Source organism: Pinus tabuliformis, chromosome 8, assembly GCF_031772625.1.
Source record: "Pinus tabuliformis cultivar Carrire ecotype Pingquan chromosome 8, CPIR1, whole genome shotgun sequence".
NCBI classification, from domain to species: Eukaryota; Viridiplantae; Streptophyta; class Pinopsida; order Pinales; family Pinaceae; genus Pinus; species Pinus tabuliformis.
The window spans coordinates 1296026345-1296043304 of NC_142294.1; the positions used below are offsets into that span (position 1 = coordinate 1296026345).

At 37.9% G+C, this 16960-nt stretch overlaps 2 protein-coding genes across 2 annotated transcripts; both read right to left on the reverse strand.

Moving 5' to 3' along the window:
• Positions 1–3450: 3450 nt before the first annotated feature.
• Positions 3451–6711, reverse strand: LOC149240207 (uncharacterized). Its single transcript, XM_089370105.1, has one exon. It carries the CDS (start codon positions 6709–6711, stop codon positions 3451–3453), a length of 3261 nt encoding a protein of 1086 aa, XP_089226231.1.
• Positions 6712–6761: 50 nt separating this feature from the next.
• LOC149240208 (uncharacterized) lies at positions 6762–7661 on the reverse strand. Its single transcript, XM_089370106.1, has one exon. It carries the CDS (start codon positions 7659–7661, stop codon positions 6762–6764), a length of 900 nt encoding a protein of 299 aa, XP_089226232.1.
• Positions 7662–16960: the final 9299 nt, after the last annotated feature.

Consider the following 16960-nt stretch of genomic DNA (forward strand, 5'->3'; position numbering starts at 1 on the left):
ACTTGAATACAATTAGGTCATCACCAAATGGCCACACCATAAGATCAAAACTAAAGAGATTATCAACTTTGCCACAATGTAGTTTCATGAACTAGTGGAAAGACCTTGGAGACTATTTAGGACCCATACTAGACTCTAAGAAATTATAACGAGGCCTAGATGCCTAGAACATCCCAATAAATAAGAAAATCTTGTTACCTCGAACCAACTATAATTGACTCAGAAAATGAGAATCATTAGCTACCAACACCATGACTTACAATTTAGAGACCAATTCCACCTTCCCAAACTTAATGATCCATATCGACTAAGAATTTATCTCCAAAGGTTCACCTGATAAATTTTCACCCAATACAGAAAGCATGAAATGGGGAAACCAAATTTATTCCTTAAGAGAAATAAAGAAAAGTGTAAACTCATGAAAAACAAATTGAAACTCACCGAAACAAAATGAAGCTAATACATTAAAAAAAAAAAAAGTACAAGCCATAAAAGAAACCACCAAAGGTCAAATTTCAACATCAAAGGCCTAAAAAGAGATATCATAGAAAGGGAAAACTACATTTATGCCCAAAAGAAAAACAAGCAAGAAAAGCCACCACTAAACGTGAAATTTTAACATTAATAATCTACTAATAGAGGTCAGGAAACTTTCCTCATATTCTCTCACAATATGCTTGTACATCTTCCCTCCCATATCCATAAAATATCTCTTTATAAATACAAGGCAGCACACATGCTAATGCTAAAAAAATTAACTACACCGTAAAAACCTAGGGAGCCCCAAGTGTGCTGATGGCACCCTCATTAATGAAGCCTTGGAAACATTATTAACATGCCCAACATCGCTCAATTTATTTTCCTCCAACAAACTATGGATAGGCTCAAATTCATCCTCTAATCTCGAAAGAGGTCGTGCCTCTTTCAAATTGAAGTCTCTAAAACAACAACCCATATTGGCCAAAAGATCCGCAACCTTATTGCTCTCTCTCTCTTAGTGCGTTAGACAATTACATATTCTAGATTTCCAAGAAAACCATTTATACTTTCCAGGATCCCCTCCAACTCTTCACTATATTCCTTGTAAGTTTTCCATTAAGAGCTTTTGAACAAACTAGATCATAATTTGTGAATATCCATTGATCTGCAACAACTGAAACCCCTCACTAATTAATATAAATTTTAATATCTTTCTCCAACACCATGAACTCTTCCAAATTTTTACTCACTGCCCCACAACGCTGAGAAAAAAATATCAAAGTAGATGAGTTACAATTATGAAATATCCCTCCAAGTCCAGCTATTCCAACATTACCTTTGATTTTATGTCAAAGTTCAATTTAATAAAGCCTCATGGAGGAGTAGTGAAATAATATTTTGAAGAGATAGTTGGATCAAGGGGCAATTTTTATTTGAGAGTGAACATCTACTCATTTGGGTTCAATTTTTGTAAAAACTTTGCCTCTAAGCCATCAACCTTCTAATATTCACTTGACCATGGGACAAGAAGAAAGGTTTCTTTGATATTTTGAAGAACCATCTCTCTAATAGCATTTTCTAATATTCTCCTTTCCCAAAAAACTATACTATTCCTTTCCTTCTACATATTCAAAAGGAGAAAGCCCTTCACTAGAATGCATGCCCCGTTAACTTTAGGGTTCTTGAAAATCAAATAATTCCATTGAGCCAGAGTAACTAGATTCTCTTGACTATGAATTTCTATTCCAAATAGAAAATAAAAGGTATACCATACATCCTTTGCCAATACACAAGAAAGAGAGAGGTGATTTATGTTCTCTTCAACCAGAAAACATAGAAAACAGAGAGATAGTCCTTCGTAACATTTCCTTTTTATAGTAAGAAATAATTTCAAATAAATTGATTACAATAATTTTAAAGATGAATACATCATGCCCATACATCCTTTGCCAATACACAAGAAAGAGAGGTGACTTATATTCTCTTCCACCAGAAAACATACAAAACAGAGAAAACATACAAAACAGAGTGATAGTGCTTCGTAATCTTTCTTTTTTATAGTAAGAAATAATTTTAAATAAATTGGTTCAAATAATTTTAAAGAGGAATACGTCCATGTTATATTTTACATCATTATCATGTTTCTATATAATTTTTTAAACTTCTAAATAAGAATAAATATTTTTTTTTTTTTAACAGAATCGGTTACTTTTATATTGTAAAAACTTAGAAGCATAATTCTAGTACATAGATATCGGAGGTTTGGGCGAAGAGGATCAAAACCGGGTGCGCAGACCCATTTTCCTCGTTTCTGCCTCTATGATGACTGAAATTGAAGAGAAAACGGCTATATTGCCTTACAAAAGCGCCTCCTAACCAACAGAATTTACAGACCATAGATTTTTTTAAGGGAATTTTTGAGTGGCCGAATCATCCGGCATGGGATCTCTCCTTGCACTGGCTTTGGTGGAGGCTTCGGCTTGATAGCTCTGGGAAAGGGCTCTGATCTGTTCGATGGCTTCCTCCATATGGCTGCACCTTCCTTTCAGATTTTCAATCTCTTCCTTCTGCTTCTCCAATTTCTTTCTCTTCGACCTGCTGTCAGCTTCATAGTCGTCTTTCAGGTCATTAAAATGCTTGACGAATCTGTTAATCATGATTGTGTGGGTTCTGCACATGGTGCACTCATTGTTGAAAATCCTGTCTATTGGATTGATTGCTGGCTCCTGAGCGTTCGGCTGGTCTTGATCCGCCATGTAACTGGACTGATTGAGAGAATCTGAAGTGTAGGGAGAAAGGTGGAGATCGGGGAGAATGGGAATATCGGGAAGGGGAGCAGTATTACAGTGAATGTGGCTCAGAGATGGGAGGATCGAAGAGCGCTGGGGGAAGGGGTGGATGTATAGCGATGTAATACAAAGGCCTCTGCAACGATCAAAGAACAAGAAGTCAGCTTTAAATAAAACGACAGAGCGAAAACCAGCATTTACCAGGAGCGAGGGGCGAAGCTCTGGATCCCGATGAGAGTTGGAGACATCAGATTGTTGCCAACGCTTGATGAGATCACAGCGGAGATGCCTTGCATAGCCACGGACTGAAGAGTTACTGAGGATCACACTGCAATTTATAGATATAGAGGTGACCCTCAGATGCTTGATCCAGTTCTGTGAATATCTGTTCTTGGGAGAGGAGAGATCCTCTGTAATGATTTTACTGCGGTCGAGGAGCATGCCTACGGGATGGGCACGATCACGTTTCCTGAGAATGACTGCGCTGATCAGAGAGTGATTCATGATGAGACAGTACCTGCCTGTATGAACCGGATCCTGAGGGCGGCTTATTCTCCTTTGGTACCAGGGTGGGCAGTCGAGAAGATTTGAGGGTGAGGAGGGAGATTTGGGGAAGGACCAGATAAAGTGGAGATGATGCCTGAGGTGACCGATGTCCTGAGATGGGGGGGAGAAAGCCTGCTTAGGGTATATCTTTTTCATAAACCTTATCATTCTCCCTGACCTGGCCTGTGTGTCTGCCTGTAGCTTTATTAGCTTGCTCATCTGCCTCCATGTTGTTTCCTCTTAGAATGTGCTTGAAGGTTACTTCGCTGAAACACCTGATGTTTTCCATTATCCGGTCTTTGATTCTATTTAGAGCTATTTGCTTGAAATCTTTCCCTGAGTTCATGGCCGCTATTATGATAGCAGAATCGCCCATGACAAGAAGGTTTTGGAGGCCGAGTTTCCTAGCGATAGAGGTCCCCAGTAGGAGGCTATATGCCTCTGCCTTATTATTTGACATGGTGCCTAATCCCCATTCATAAGTGACTATGGTTTTCCCCTGAGAGTCTCTGATAATTCCACCAGCTCCAGCTTGGCCCGGATTATTTTTTGATGCTCCATCAAAGTGGAGGGTGGATCTCTTTTGTTTTTGTATCCAATTTTTGACTTCATCCTTGGTCCCTCTCAATTTCCAGTCCAGATGTCCTATTCCTGTGTTAGCATTTTTTTGGGCTCTTGTTTCATAATTGAATCTGCTCATCCACTCTTTTATACTGTCATCTGTTAATTCCGAATCTGCCTGGGGTATGCCATTTGCTTCAATGGTCTCTGAAATGAGTGCAATCGTTTTGGCCAGGATGCTAGAGATACTTGGCTTCTTGTTGTTGAATATGCACTTGTTTCTGGCGATCCAAATCTGCCAGCAGAGATTTGAGGGAATACTGTTCCACATCCTTTTAGCTAGGTTCTTGCTTTTGTTGGAATGAGGGAAACTTTTTCCCCAGCCTTTCTGAAGGAGAGTGATCTGGTTAGGGAGATCACCTATATTTAGGGGGCTGGTGATGAGTTTCCAACAAGACTTTGCAAAGGGGCATTCTGTAAAGAGATGGTTGCTGCTTTCCTCAGCCTCCTTGCACATGCAACACATTGAGGGGCCTTGTATGCCCTTCTTCCTGAGGTTTTCCGCAGTAAGAATTTTGCCATGAAGAAGGGTCCAGTTGAAAAGTTTTACCTTTGGCAGGCATTCAGTTCTCCAAGCTGCTTTATGGAGTGGCCAGTTGTTGATTGCTGATGAATTTTGGAGTGCTTTGTAGCCTTCTTTAACCGTATAGCTGCCTCCATTGGGGTCCCAAACAAACTTGTCATCTGACATTCTGTTTGTTGGAGCTGAGCCTATGAGAGAAAACTTAAGGTCGACCCAGAGGTTCTTGAGATCATTGGGGAGAGAGAAAGATTTCCAGCCTGTCCAGCAGTTCTGTTCCCAAATAGAGATATCATAAAGAGTTTTGAGATTTGCCTCTGTCATCCACTGTTGCAGGGGCCTGAATTTAGGGAACATTTCCCTAGTCTCCGTGCCCATTATTCTATCCTCCCATATGCTGATATGTCTGCCATTGCCCGGAGCTCTTGAAATACAGGATTTGAATTGGGGGAGAGTTTTTTTAATTAGTTTCCATACAGGTGTGCACTGTCTATCGATGATGGCTTCTGAGAGGATATTGTTGTTGACCCCGTTCAGATATTTCCTCTTGATGACCTCTGTCCACCAGGTCCCTTTCTCATTGAGAATTCTCCACGTCAATTTGAAGCCCATAGCCATATTTGCTAATCTTGGTATTCTAATTCCGAGCCCTCCTTTTTCTAAGGGAAGAATGACCTTGTCCCATTTTACCAGGCTGAACTTTTTTGTGTCTTGCTTTCCCCCCTTCCACAAAAAGCTTCTAATAATCAACTCCATGTGCTTATGGATGCTTGCCGGGGCGAGAGTAGTGGCAAATTGATAGATAGGGAGGGCTGAAAGGATGGCCTTGATAAGGATTGTTCTGCCCGCCAAGTTAAGCCAATACACCCCCCAGCTCTGAAGCTTCCCTCTCAATTTCTCAATTAGCTTGGCCCAAATCTCGGTTTTGATTGAATCCTTGGCTAATGGTAGCCCCAAGTACATAAAGTGGGACCAGTTCGATTGGGCAGGGATTTCCATGATCATAGAGATTCTTTGGGTTATGTATCTTGGGACATTCCAGGTGTAGACCATGCACTTGTTGTTGTTTAATTTACCTCCAGAGGCTTGGAGAAAGAGGTCCAAAGTTTTCTTGAACCTCCTGGCCATAAGGCTTGAGGCACCTCCGATTAACAGAGTATCATCAGCAAAAAGGGAGTGATTGATCCCCTTGGTTCCTCGGACAATATCTACTCCTGTTATTTCCTTTAACTTGCGCTTATTCTCCAGGTGCAAGCTTAGCGTTTCAGCCATGATAATATAGAGGAAGGGTGATAGCGGGCATCCTTGCCTCAGGCCTCTTGAACTTTTGAAGGCATTGCATGGCCTACCATTAATAAGGGGAGCTGTCCAGTTGAAGGAAATGCATTCCATGACCCTGCTGATGAAGTGCTCAGAGATACCAAATTTCTTTAGGACTGCCTGTAGGAATGAATGGTTAACCCGGTCAAAGGCGTTCGCCATGTCGAGCTTGATGATCATGCCCCTTTCATTTCTAGCTATGCTGCTGTGGATTGCCTCCTGTATGAGAATGACATTATCCGTTATATGCCTCCTAGGGACAAAGCCTCCTTGGTTCTCGGAGATGAGGGAAGGGAGGATTTTTTTTAGCCTGTTTGCCAGGATCTTAGTGATGATTTTGTAGGAGACATTACACAACGATATAGGTCTGAATCTATCAAATGTTTGGGGGTTGGGATCTTTAGGGATAAGAGCTAGGTGGGAGGATTTAATACTGCTGCCCATTTTGCATTTTGTGAAGAAGTTTTTTGCCATTCTGATGTAGTCCTTCTTGATGATTTCCCAATGGGTTCTGTAAAAGCCCACTGTGAAACCATCAGGGCCTGGAGCCTTGTCTAAGGGCATGCTGTGAATTGACCATTCAATCTCCTCCGTCGTGATCTCTTTGTCCAAATCTGCATTTTGGGCTTCTGAGATCTTGTTCTCAATTATATTGAGGAAATCCGGGTTTTCCAAGTATTGAGGATCAGCTGTGAGAAGAGTTTGAAAATGTCGGGACGCTGCTTCCTTGATTTCCCCTTGTTCTGTTAGCTCTCTTCCCTCCACTGTTATTCTTTCAATGTTGTTCCCTGCTCGCCTTAGTTTGAGGCTGTTATGAAAAAACGAGGTATTTTTGTCTCCTGATTTGAGCCAAAGGCATCTTGATTTCTGCCTTTGCTCTTCCTCTTCCTTTCGATTCTGTTTGTATAGCTCCTTATACAGTTCATTTTCTTTCATTTGATCTTCTTCTGTGTCTTGGCCTCCTTCCTTTTCTTGATTCCACTGCGCTATTTTCGTTTGGAGATCGATTTTTTTTTCCCTTCCTCTATTGCGTATTTTCTTGCCCATTGCTTGATGGCTGTTCGGAGGAGCTTGAGCTTGGTTTCCCAGATGTAATGAGGGGAGCCCGAGATTTCAATTGCCCAGTGATCCTTTATCAAGTTTCTGAAGTCATCGCTGCTGTCCCAAGCTCTGTTATACTTAAAGGGAAGCGGGCCCATGTCTTTCCCTTTATCCAGATGCAATGCCACTGGTTTATGGTCTGATATATAGCCTTGAATAATTGTGCTTTGAATCCTTGAGAAGTTAGCCACGATTCTCTCCTGTGCCAAGATACGGTCCAACCTCTCTTTTATATTATTTTTGCCTGTTCTCTTATTTGTCCAAGTGAAACGCCCATTTTGAGGTGGGATGTCAACTAGACTGTGAGCTTGGATGATTTCTTCTAATGCATCTCTTGAGGGATCTGCCAGGAAATTCCCTCCTATCTTCTCTTCCGCATTCCTTATTAAATTCAAATCTCCTCCCAGGAAGATGTTCCTTCCATGGGCAGTCATTAGATCTGAGGTAAGTGACTCCCAGCAGGAGGCTTTTTCTCTAAAGTGGGGGGGAGCATAGACATTATATATTGTGTATTCTTCTGTCATGGTTATGTTTTGCATATCTAGTCTTATCCACCATCTATTCTGCCTGCTGTCTTTGAGTTTCCATCTGTTTTTGTCCCAAATTGTCCCTATTCCTCCTGAGGCCCCTGCTGCGCTCAGTGCTATTCCTTCATAACTTCTGCTTCTTTTCATGCTGTTTTGAAATTCCTGTTCAGTGATTTTGGTCTCCTGGAGTAGGAGAAAGTCTGGATGTTCTGTTTTAATGAGATCTCGGACTGCATTAGCTTTTAGGGAGGAGCCCATCCCCCTACAATTCCAAGAGACCAAAATCATCATTTACTTTGTTTGTTGTGGGTCCCGCTTTTCTCCTTCATCTTCTCTCCACTTCCCTTGGTCTTGTCTAGATATGTATCCATTGGCTGTTGGGTCCCTGTGGCCATTTCTTTTGCAGCATTCTCATCCCTTATCTCTTTGTTTGATTTCCTTCCAACTTTTCTGGGGGGGTCCGAGGTGGTGTTGTTTTCCTTCGACTTGTTCCTAGTTAGGATTCTTTCCACTGTTGGGGGAGGGGAGGTCTGGAGGGGAGAGGAGGGGGTTGCCCTGGGGCCTTTCGGGGAAGGAGGAGGGGATGGGGGTTCCTCTGCAGACAGAGATTCGAAAGGATTGGAGGAAGAAGGGAAGGAAGGGCCAGATCCAGAGGGTTGAGATGAGGGGATGGGGGTTTCAGAGGAGGGCTTTGAAGATGCCCCTGGAGGGGGGTTTGATTTTTTCTTCTTGACTATTTCCCATGCTTCTTCAGGAGCTTCATCATTGTTATTAGAGTCTATTGATTTAGATTTACTACATCTATTAGCAAAATGCCCATATTCGTGACATACCTTGCACTTGAAAGGCAGTTGCTCGTAGTCCACTTGCTGTATGTGCGTCCACTGGTCGACTTTAAGTTTGATTGCCTCCGGTAACCCTTTCCCCAGATCAACTTCTACACATATCCGTGCACATGCGTGCATGTTCTCCTTTGGTTCCGATCTGTCAATATACTTCCCTATAGCGTTCCCAATGGCTTTCACCGATTCATCTCCCCAGCAGTGGAGAGGCAGATGGGGAAGGCGGACCCAAACAGGGACAGCGTTGGGAACATCCATCTCAGGATCAAAGTCAGGGGTCCATCGGTTAAGATAAAGGCCTCTGGTATCCATAAAGTAGGGACCATTTCTGAAGATGAGATTACGATCCTCCACTGATTCGAAGAGGAAGGTGAAGAACCCCCTCCCACAGAACCTTATTGCTATCTTTCCTTGGACCATCGCGTTCCAGTTCCTTTCTACCCAACGTTGGACCGTGCGGGGAGAAGGCCATAATCCCGTGAACTGGCCTACCAAGCCACGTTCAGCCAGGGCCACAGCAGCTCTCCTCGGAAGGGCAGGAGGGAGCGATACTTCCGGGATTTCATCGAGTTTTTTGATAAACTTTGAAGCTGAAGGGCGGATTCTCTCCGAGGTGTTCTCTGGGATGAGCGAAGCAAAAGATTTCTCCAGATCTTCCTGTTCCTGAATGGGTGGATCCATTGCCGGCTAGGTCAGCTGCGCAGAGGGCGCTCCAGCGGAAGACCAGAGGGAAGGGAGGGCAGAAGGCCCAGAGAAAAGAAAGGGCAGGAAGCCCCAGGCGTGAGGGGGATCAGCAGAGGGAGGATGCAGCCTAGCAGCAGCGCTGCCAGGCGCGGGCGCGCTCAGAGGGGTCAGATCAGAAGCGCAGCAGGGCGCGGGATGCAGAGCGCGCAGCCAGCCATCGTGTTCTATCCATGAGAATGTATAAAGAGGACCATAAGAATAAATATTTTTAAAAGAAATTAGTGTTGAGATTTTTTTTTATAACTAGTGGTGGACCAGATACTTTTGGTGAAATATGAAATCTAAATTAAATTTTAATTTTAATTTTTTAGTATTTAGTACATTGACATTACATATATTTTTATTTATATCATTCATTTAAGTTAAGTTATTTTTATTTCTCCTATGATCTTTTATTTTCTAATTTATATTATAATTTTGTAATTGTATTACATAAATATGAAAACAAAATTATGGATTTAAATATACAATATAATTAACATTTGCAAAGTTAAAAATTTACCAATTTATTTTATATATAGAGAGATTTGCGCTTCAATTTTTTTTTAATCTACTCAGCCTATCTACGTAATTACAAGGGAAATGTTGTATTGAATCAAGATAAAACATAATTCCTATTAAACTATTTATTTTTAAGAATTAAAAAATCATAAAGATAAAAATCGTATGCGATTCCATATTATTTGGACTTAAAAAAAGATTAATCTACTCAGCCTATGTACGTAATTACAAGGGAGATATTGTATTGAATCAAGATAAAAACATAATTCCTATTAAACTTTTTTTTTAAGAATTAAAAAATCATAAAGATCATAATTGTATTCGATTCCATTATATATAGATATTTATTATTTTTTAAATTTATTTCAATCATATATATGATTTATATTTATAATTATGATATTTATATATATATATATATATATTTCTATATAACATCTTCCATATAGATATGTATATAGTTATATGTATTATGATATTTTTAGTTGAATTAAAAAAATATTATTCTTTTTGTTTTATATATAATATGTGTCATATAAATATATATTGAGATATATGTATTATGATATTCTTAGTTAAATTAAAATAATATTATTTTTATATATAAATGTGAAATTTATATAAATAAAAATTATAATATAATAAATCTAATAAACCATCTCATTCCTAATTTTGTAATTAAAAAAAAGTACACCCTAAAAAAATTATCTCTCCTTATCTCTAAGGAATGAAGGACTAAAATAAAACTAACTTATAATTTATATATATATAATAATGATGCTTTGTTTTTTTAAACAATTCAATTTACCTAATGTATAGATACAAAGGAATCAAGGACTAAAATAAAACTAACTTATAATATATAAATAATATGATGTTTTTTTCTCTAAACAATTTACCTAATGTATAGATACAAAGGAACGGGATGATCATAACCTTTTTAAAATCCTTTCAATGTTAAGTGCAAATTACTTTACGCTCAAGTAGAATTAAGATTTTATTAGACAAAGCACTAGCAAATAGAGAAAGAGATCAATATTCTATAAATTTTTTTTTTTAATAAGTTAAAAAATAAATAAAAGATCATGAGTTTTATAATGAAACTAAAATTTTTATAATTTTTAAAATGTTTTAATATTTGAAGATTTTAAATATTTTTAATACTAATCTCAATTTGATAAGAATTTTCATACTTTTTAAGTAATGAAAATAATTTCAAAATAAAATTCAAAATAGTTTCAAGTAATTATATTACCTATTTAAGATGTGACAATTGTAGAATATATACTAGATTTCCATTGTGAAACATAATCGGTAGGAAAATTGTTATACATTAGTTTGGGTTCAAGCCTTTTTGTAGACCCCTTTCAAATTGATGATGATGATGATTACCATTGTATCCTTCTTCTTCCTACTAGTTCCATATATGTGTAATTGGATATGTGTATCCCGCCAACCTAGACAATATGCATCATCCTTCCACAATAACCCTTATCATACTTGAGCCAATTCCACTTCCCCTTTGTTTATAATTTCTCGACTTCGAAATTACATAGGAAATGAATATCTTCTCCTAGAACATATATAAGATCCCATGTTTTTTTAAATACGTGCATCCATAGGAATGTTAGTCCAACTTCCTATCACGATAGCCAAAGACATACCAAACTATTCTCTCATAACAATAAGAACATCATATCATAAAATCCCATCTCCACACATATGATTGATGTAATACCCCCAAAAATAATTATTTTGTGATTTTGTTTTATTTATTTTGAGAAAAAAAACAAAGTGTGACATTTTCTAGAATGTTATTTTATTATGATTATTATTATTTTCTAACATTAGAAAATATATATGAATAAAAATTATTGTTAGGATATGAATTCTCTCGTATACATGTTAAGAGGTTAACGTGACAGATTAACCTCTCACTGTCAAGGGAAAAAAGTTGAGGTAGTTATGCCTAAATAGGCAAGAGGAACAAAAAAAGGGAAGAGGAGACTTGTCTTCTTCCTTCTATCTATTGGCTGAACCTCGGGGTTCAAAACCATAGAAAGAGAAAGATAGATACAAAGTTAGAAACTACAGACCACCTAGACATTTATAGTGTTCGAGAGAAATACTCTATGGTGGAATATGAACTAGTTACTGTAGGTGATAAATAAAATATTTGGGTAACCCTTACTAGTGGGAGATAAAGACTGGTAAACTTAGAAAAGTGTTTATAGGATGTTGCATGGGGTTGAGAAAACAAATAAGTTCCAAGGAAATATTCCTGGATTAACATGATAGCTAGAGGAAGAGATTAGGGGGAGCTATTTTCTCAAGTGAGTTCAAGGTTGAGAGGAACGTTGAACCCTCTGAAATATTTGTGAAAGAAGAGAAGATAAGTATTCAACCTCGACTTATATGTGTAAGTTGTATGATTTTGAATGGTTTAGATATATTTTAATCAAAAGTTCTAGAATTAGTTGAGAACTAGAAAGATATGATTGCTAGACAAATCATGTGTTTGTAGGAAGGTAGAAAACATAAAACAAAAATTTAATGAAAGAAAATTTTGTGTTTGCATGCAAAGATAATGATTAGGTGTAAATGTGCATTTAAGAATGACTCTATGTCTAGTTGATACTAATTAAAGAAACATAGAACCCCACCTTGAGTTGAATGAGAAAATAAATGTTCCTAGTACAACCATGTCCGGTTATTAAAGAAGGAAAATATTAAATATAAGTTGTTCATAGTTATTATTTAGTAATATAAAGGGTCAAGTTTGGGCTTTATGTCTAAGTTGGACTCCTACAGATCTTGACAATAAAGTATTACCCTAAGGGTCTGTAGAGTTGGTCACATACATGGGAGGGAATAGGATACAGAGGAATGGCTTTGAATTCCCATTATAGTTAACCACAATTGCCTCTTACACTATGCAATATATAGATAGATAAGATAAGTTCATATATTTGTATGCATGTTATAGAGAAATATTGTTAATGAAATTGTACATAAATATTCTTCTTGAATATTGTATGCGTGAGAAAGAAGAAGATGAGATTTTATAAATGTAAACGAAAGCTAAATAGTAAACATTAAAGTATAAAAGATCAATATGCGCATGAATAAAATAATGATTCAAACAAGTGACAAATTCTTCAGCTACATTGGTAGGTGTTATAACTATAACAACGTTGGGTTAAAGTTTCATGTAATAAAGGATGTTAAAGGAAAAAGTAAAACCAAGGTCATGGGACATGTATTCCAATATTAATGTTGGGAAAACATTATAGTGGGCATCACTTGTGTTTTATTAATGGATATGGAGATTGGCAAAGTCAAAGAGGAAATCAATGACATTTAATTATGCGAAATAAAGGAAAATCGGAGAAAATAAAGGTGAAGAGACACAAATACGCATGCAAGGGAAATTAGAGGAAAAGAAGAAGGAAAATGAATAAAAAGAGAGACATCAATGATAAAAAGGAATCAAAGAAAGAATTCATAGCTCTTTTCCAATTCTAGCTTTGGTTAGTTTAGATTTTGGCTCTTATACACTCTTGCGCACTTAGAGTATTCTGGGAGCACTTTAGAATTCAATTGGATTTCGAGAAAGGCAAGCAAGCAAGAAAAAGACAAGAAAAGGAAAGTAAGGGAGCACAAGGAGAAAAATGGATCAACAACTTCAGTAGGAAGATTTTGTAGGTAACATGTTGCGCGTGTAACTTCCTTGCTAGGATATGAATGCATGGTACACACATTCGATTATTTGGTTCATTTTTTGTCATTGGCATGGATTTTTCCTAGATTGATAGTCATTTAAGCCTTTTATTTCCATTTCCTAGATAGCTATGATGTGATGGGATTCATTCTAAGTTGAGCTTCAGATTTCTGGAAGGTTTTGGATCCAAGTGAGGTGGTCTTGGGAAAATCCAAAGGGTTGGGGTTGGATATGGCTTTCTTTCCTAAGCCCTTCAGAGGTGGGTCGAGATAGGAAAATTCCTCTGGGTACGGTGAAGGAATTGTGAGGAATCCAAACTTGTTTTGGTTTCGTGATCATGGGACGAGTTTAGGCGAGATCATGGTAGCTTGAGGGTGGAGGTGGTTTAACCTATGGATTATTTGTTTCGTTATGTCTTGGTTTATCTCATGACATCCCAAATTCATGTTTGGAATATGGTACGGGGGTGGTTGGTTGAAAGAGATATTTCGTTCAGCCCAATATATGATCAGGTGGTACGTTAAATTCCTTGACCTCGTTGGATTTTTCATATGTTAACATAAGTTATTTTCCTTATTATGACTTATGAGCACATGTATTGGTTATTATGTGATCTTATGGATGATTTTCATGGTTTCTATTCTAGTTATATGTTGGTTATATGCATGGTTCTATGATGTGCCTTGGATATGGCTCGTGTTCATGATTTTATAAGTTATTGAATGGTTGATGAATGCATGAGCTAACTAGTGTTGTTGTAGCTATATTGAGAAGGCATAGATCCTTCTCGATGATTCTCAAATGAGGATTAAGAAGTTATGATCATATATGCATTCATGAACTACAACTTCTATGTTTTTCATATGTTTGGCGAAACGAGTATCATGTATTAGGCATGTCTAGGTTAAGATCTTTCTCAAGTTCTGAATGATTGGAATTTTCATGATCTTATTTATGTTTCTGGAAAGTTATAGACATTTCTATGAAATGTTATGGAGGGTATCATGAAAAGCTAGCACAAATCTAGCAATAGATGGCACAAGATTGAGGAATTTGGGTCGTAACCACTGAAAACGGGCTTAGGGATGTGGTTGTAGCCCTATAACCACATGCACAATGTGTTAAGGGTGCAGTTAGGAAAAAGAAGTCCGAGCTAAGGATCTGATAATTAGAGATTTTTGACTGACTTCTCGGTGATCTAGTGCTCTTCAGAGGTATCAATAAGTTTTTAGTTTGTAGCCCCCACTTCCATAACTAGAACTTGGAGGTCGATTCATGTCATGGTAGAACTCATCTCATGTTCACCTTGGCGAGCTTGTGAAAGAGGATAAATGTCGAAGCGGTCATTATAGGGTGGTATCAGAGCATCCACGTTAAAGCAATCAGACTGGATGGGCTAAATGCATATTGCTATGCATGCATTGTGATGGTTATAGTTATCGTGCATGTGGTTATTATTGCATTTTTGTGTTATCATGCATGATTTTGATATGTTGATGTCATCATATATCTATATAATGCTAATATGGACTAATTGTGTAGACAAGATAGCCTCCACTGAAATAAATTGAGGTATGATTTTGATTATGATTTCAATTTGGTTTATCTAACATGGAATATTGCAGGAAATAGAAGATTAAAGATGAAGAGAAAAATGGTGGAGTACACATCACATGACTCTCCTTATAGGCCTAATGTAAAATGAATGGAATGGGAAATGTCAATTGAGCAACAAGGAAAAGCCTATTCTCCTAATCTAGTAGATGCACTAAGGAGTTTGAGGGTAGAGAATAGAAGTTGCAAGGAAAATAATAATAGGTTAATTGAGGCACATGAAAGACTTGCAAGAGCTTAGGAAAAGTAGGTATAAGTTAATGCAATTATTCTATAGAGCCTTTCAGATACGTAGAACCAAGGAAATATGGAGGTCAATCATGGAGGTAAGTAGGAGGAGATGAATAATAGGGAAGATGATAACATGTCTCAAAGGAGACATAGGTTGGATAGGGAGGATACAATGAATAGTGGTAGATTCTTGGATACACTTAACAGGAGGACTATTATGTATGGGTTTTATTCCAGTTCTTCTTCCAGGATACATCATTTTCGTCACTACCAACACCATAGGAGGAGTGAGTACATTCTAGAGGAGCTCAATAAATTCAAGGTTCCTACCTTTGATGGACAATTAAATAAATTAGAAGAGGTAGAAGCATGGATGCTTGGGATGAGGAAATTCTTCAAATTACATGATTATTGAGAGAACATGAAAGCCAAGATAGCCTCCACTGAAGAATGTCAAAGGAGTTAGAGAATAGGAATTAATTTGGGATGGATTTGAGAGACTCTTCATGAAGAAGTACCTATCTAAATGATACTATGATGACAAGGCCGAGGAGTTATATGAGCTAAAGATGGATTCTATGACAGATGATGAGTGTACTAGGAGGTTCCTTGAGCTATTGAGGTATGTTCCTTACCTCAAGAATGAGAAAGTGAAGATTCAAAGGTTCCTCAACAGGTTTCCTGTAGCATTCAGAGACTAGATTGAGTTTTATGAGCCTTTGTCACTAGATGAATCCATTAGGAAATTCAAGCATTGATGTGAGCAATTAAAGCTCAAGCCTAAGTTCAAGCGTGTCTGGAAATGAAATGAGAAGACTAAGGAAAAGTGTTCTAAGAAGTGGGGACAATCTCAGGATGTAGGCAAGAAACAAAATGAGGCTCCTTAATAGAAGTTTAATGCACTTGAGAAAGAACATGGGTCTCATCTTGGAAAGTGGTAGAATATAGGTAACAGTAGGGTGATGTTGCAGTGTTGGATTTATGGAAAATACCATCAAAAGAAGGATTGTCCATTGTATCAAGGTGGAAGGACTCAAATATATATTGCTAAGGAGGCATAAATAGTTGGGGATGTTGGTTAGAGCATTCCTTAGATCTATGTGGCACTTGATAATAGGAAGGAAGGTCACCAGGCATCCATTATTGAGATGGATGGTAAGCTATGTTATTGAGTTGTTCCATTTTGATTTATACTGGATCTGATTATAGTTATGTTAGTATTAACATGGTGGACCAGTGTCGTTTGAGTAAAGAAGTGCATGCATAATGTTGGTTGTTGTAGTTGGCTGAAGGGACCAAGCAAAGAGTTCATCATTAGGTGATAGGTAGAGAATTTTAGTTGAATGGTATGCCTACATAAACACATCTAAATGTACTTCCTTTGGGATCATATAACATGATTTTGGGCATGGATTGGTTGTTCACTCATAGGACCAAGGTAGATTTTTATCAGAAGGAAATTGAGTGCTTATATGATGTTGGAGAGAGGAGAATCTTGCAGGGAAAGAAGAAGCCTATATCAGTAAGAATGGTTACAACTATGCAAGCTAAGCATAGTTTAAGGAAGGGGTGTATATTGTCTAGAGTGCATTTCCAGTGACAAAGGGAAGGATGTGGAGGATGAGGAATTCCTGAAGAGGTGCCATGTTTTGTAGCAGTTTCAAGATGTGTTTCCTGCACATATTTCAAAGTTACCACCTCATAGGGAAGTAGATTTATCTATTGAGTTGGTACTAGGAGAAATAAGTCTAAGTGTCTCACCTTGGGGTGCGCTAGTGTTGTTTGTAAAGAATAAGGACGGTACCCTTATATTGTGCATTGATTATAGACAATTGAACAAGGTGATGATCAAGAATGGCTACCCATTGCCTCAGATTGATGATTTTTTGATGATCTAAAGGGAG

Coding starts and splice junctions, on each gene's coding strand:
- LOC149240207 (XM_089370105.1), bottom strand. CDS start 6,711: ATGAAAGAAAATGAACTGTATAAGGAGCTATACAAACAGAATCGAAAG.
- LOC149240208 (XM_089370106.1), bottom strand. CDS start 7,661: ATGGGCTCCTCCCTAAAAGCTAATGCAGTCCGAGATCTCATTAAAACA.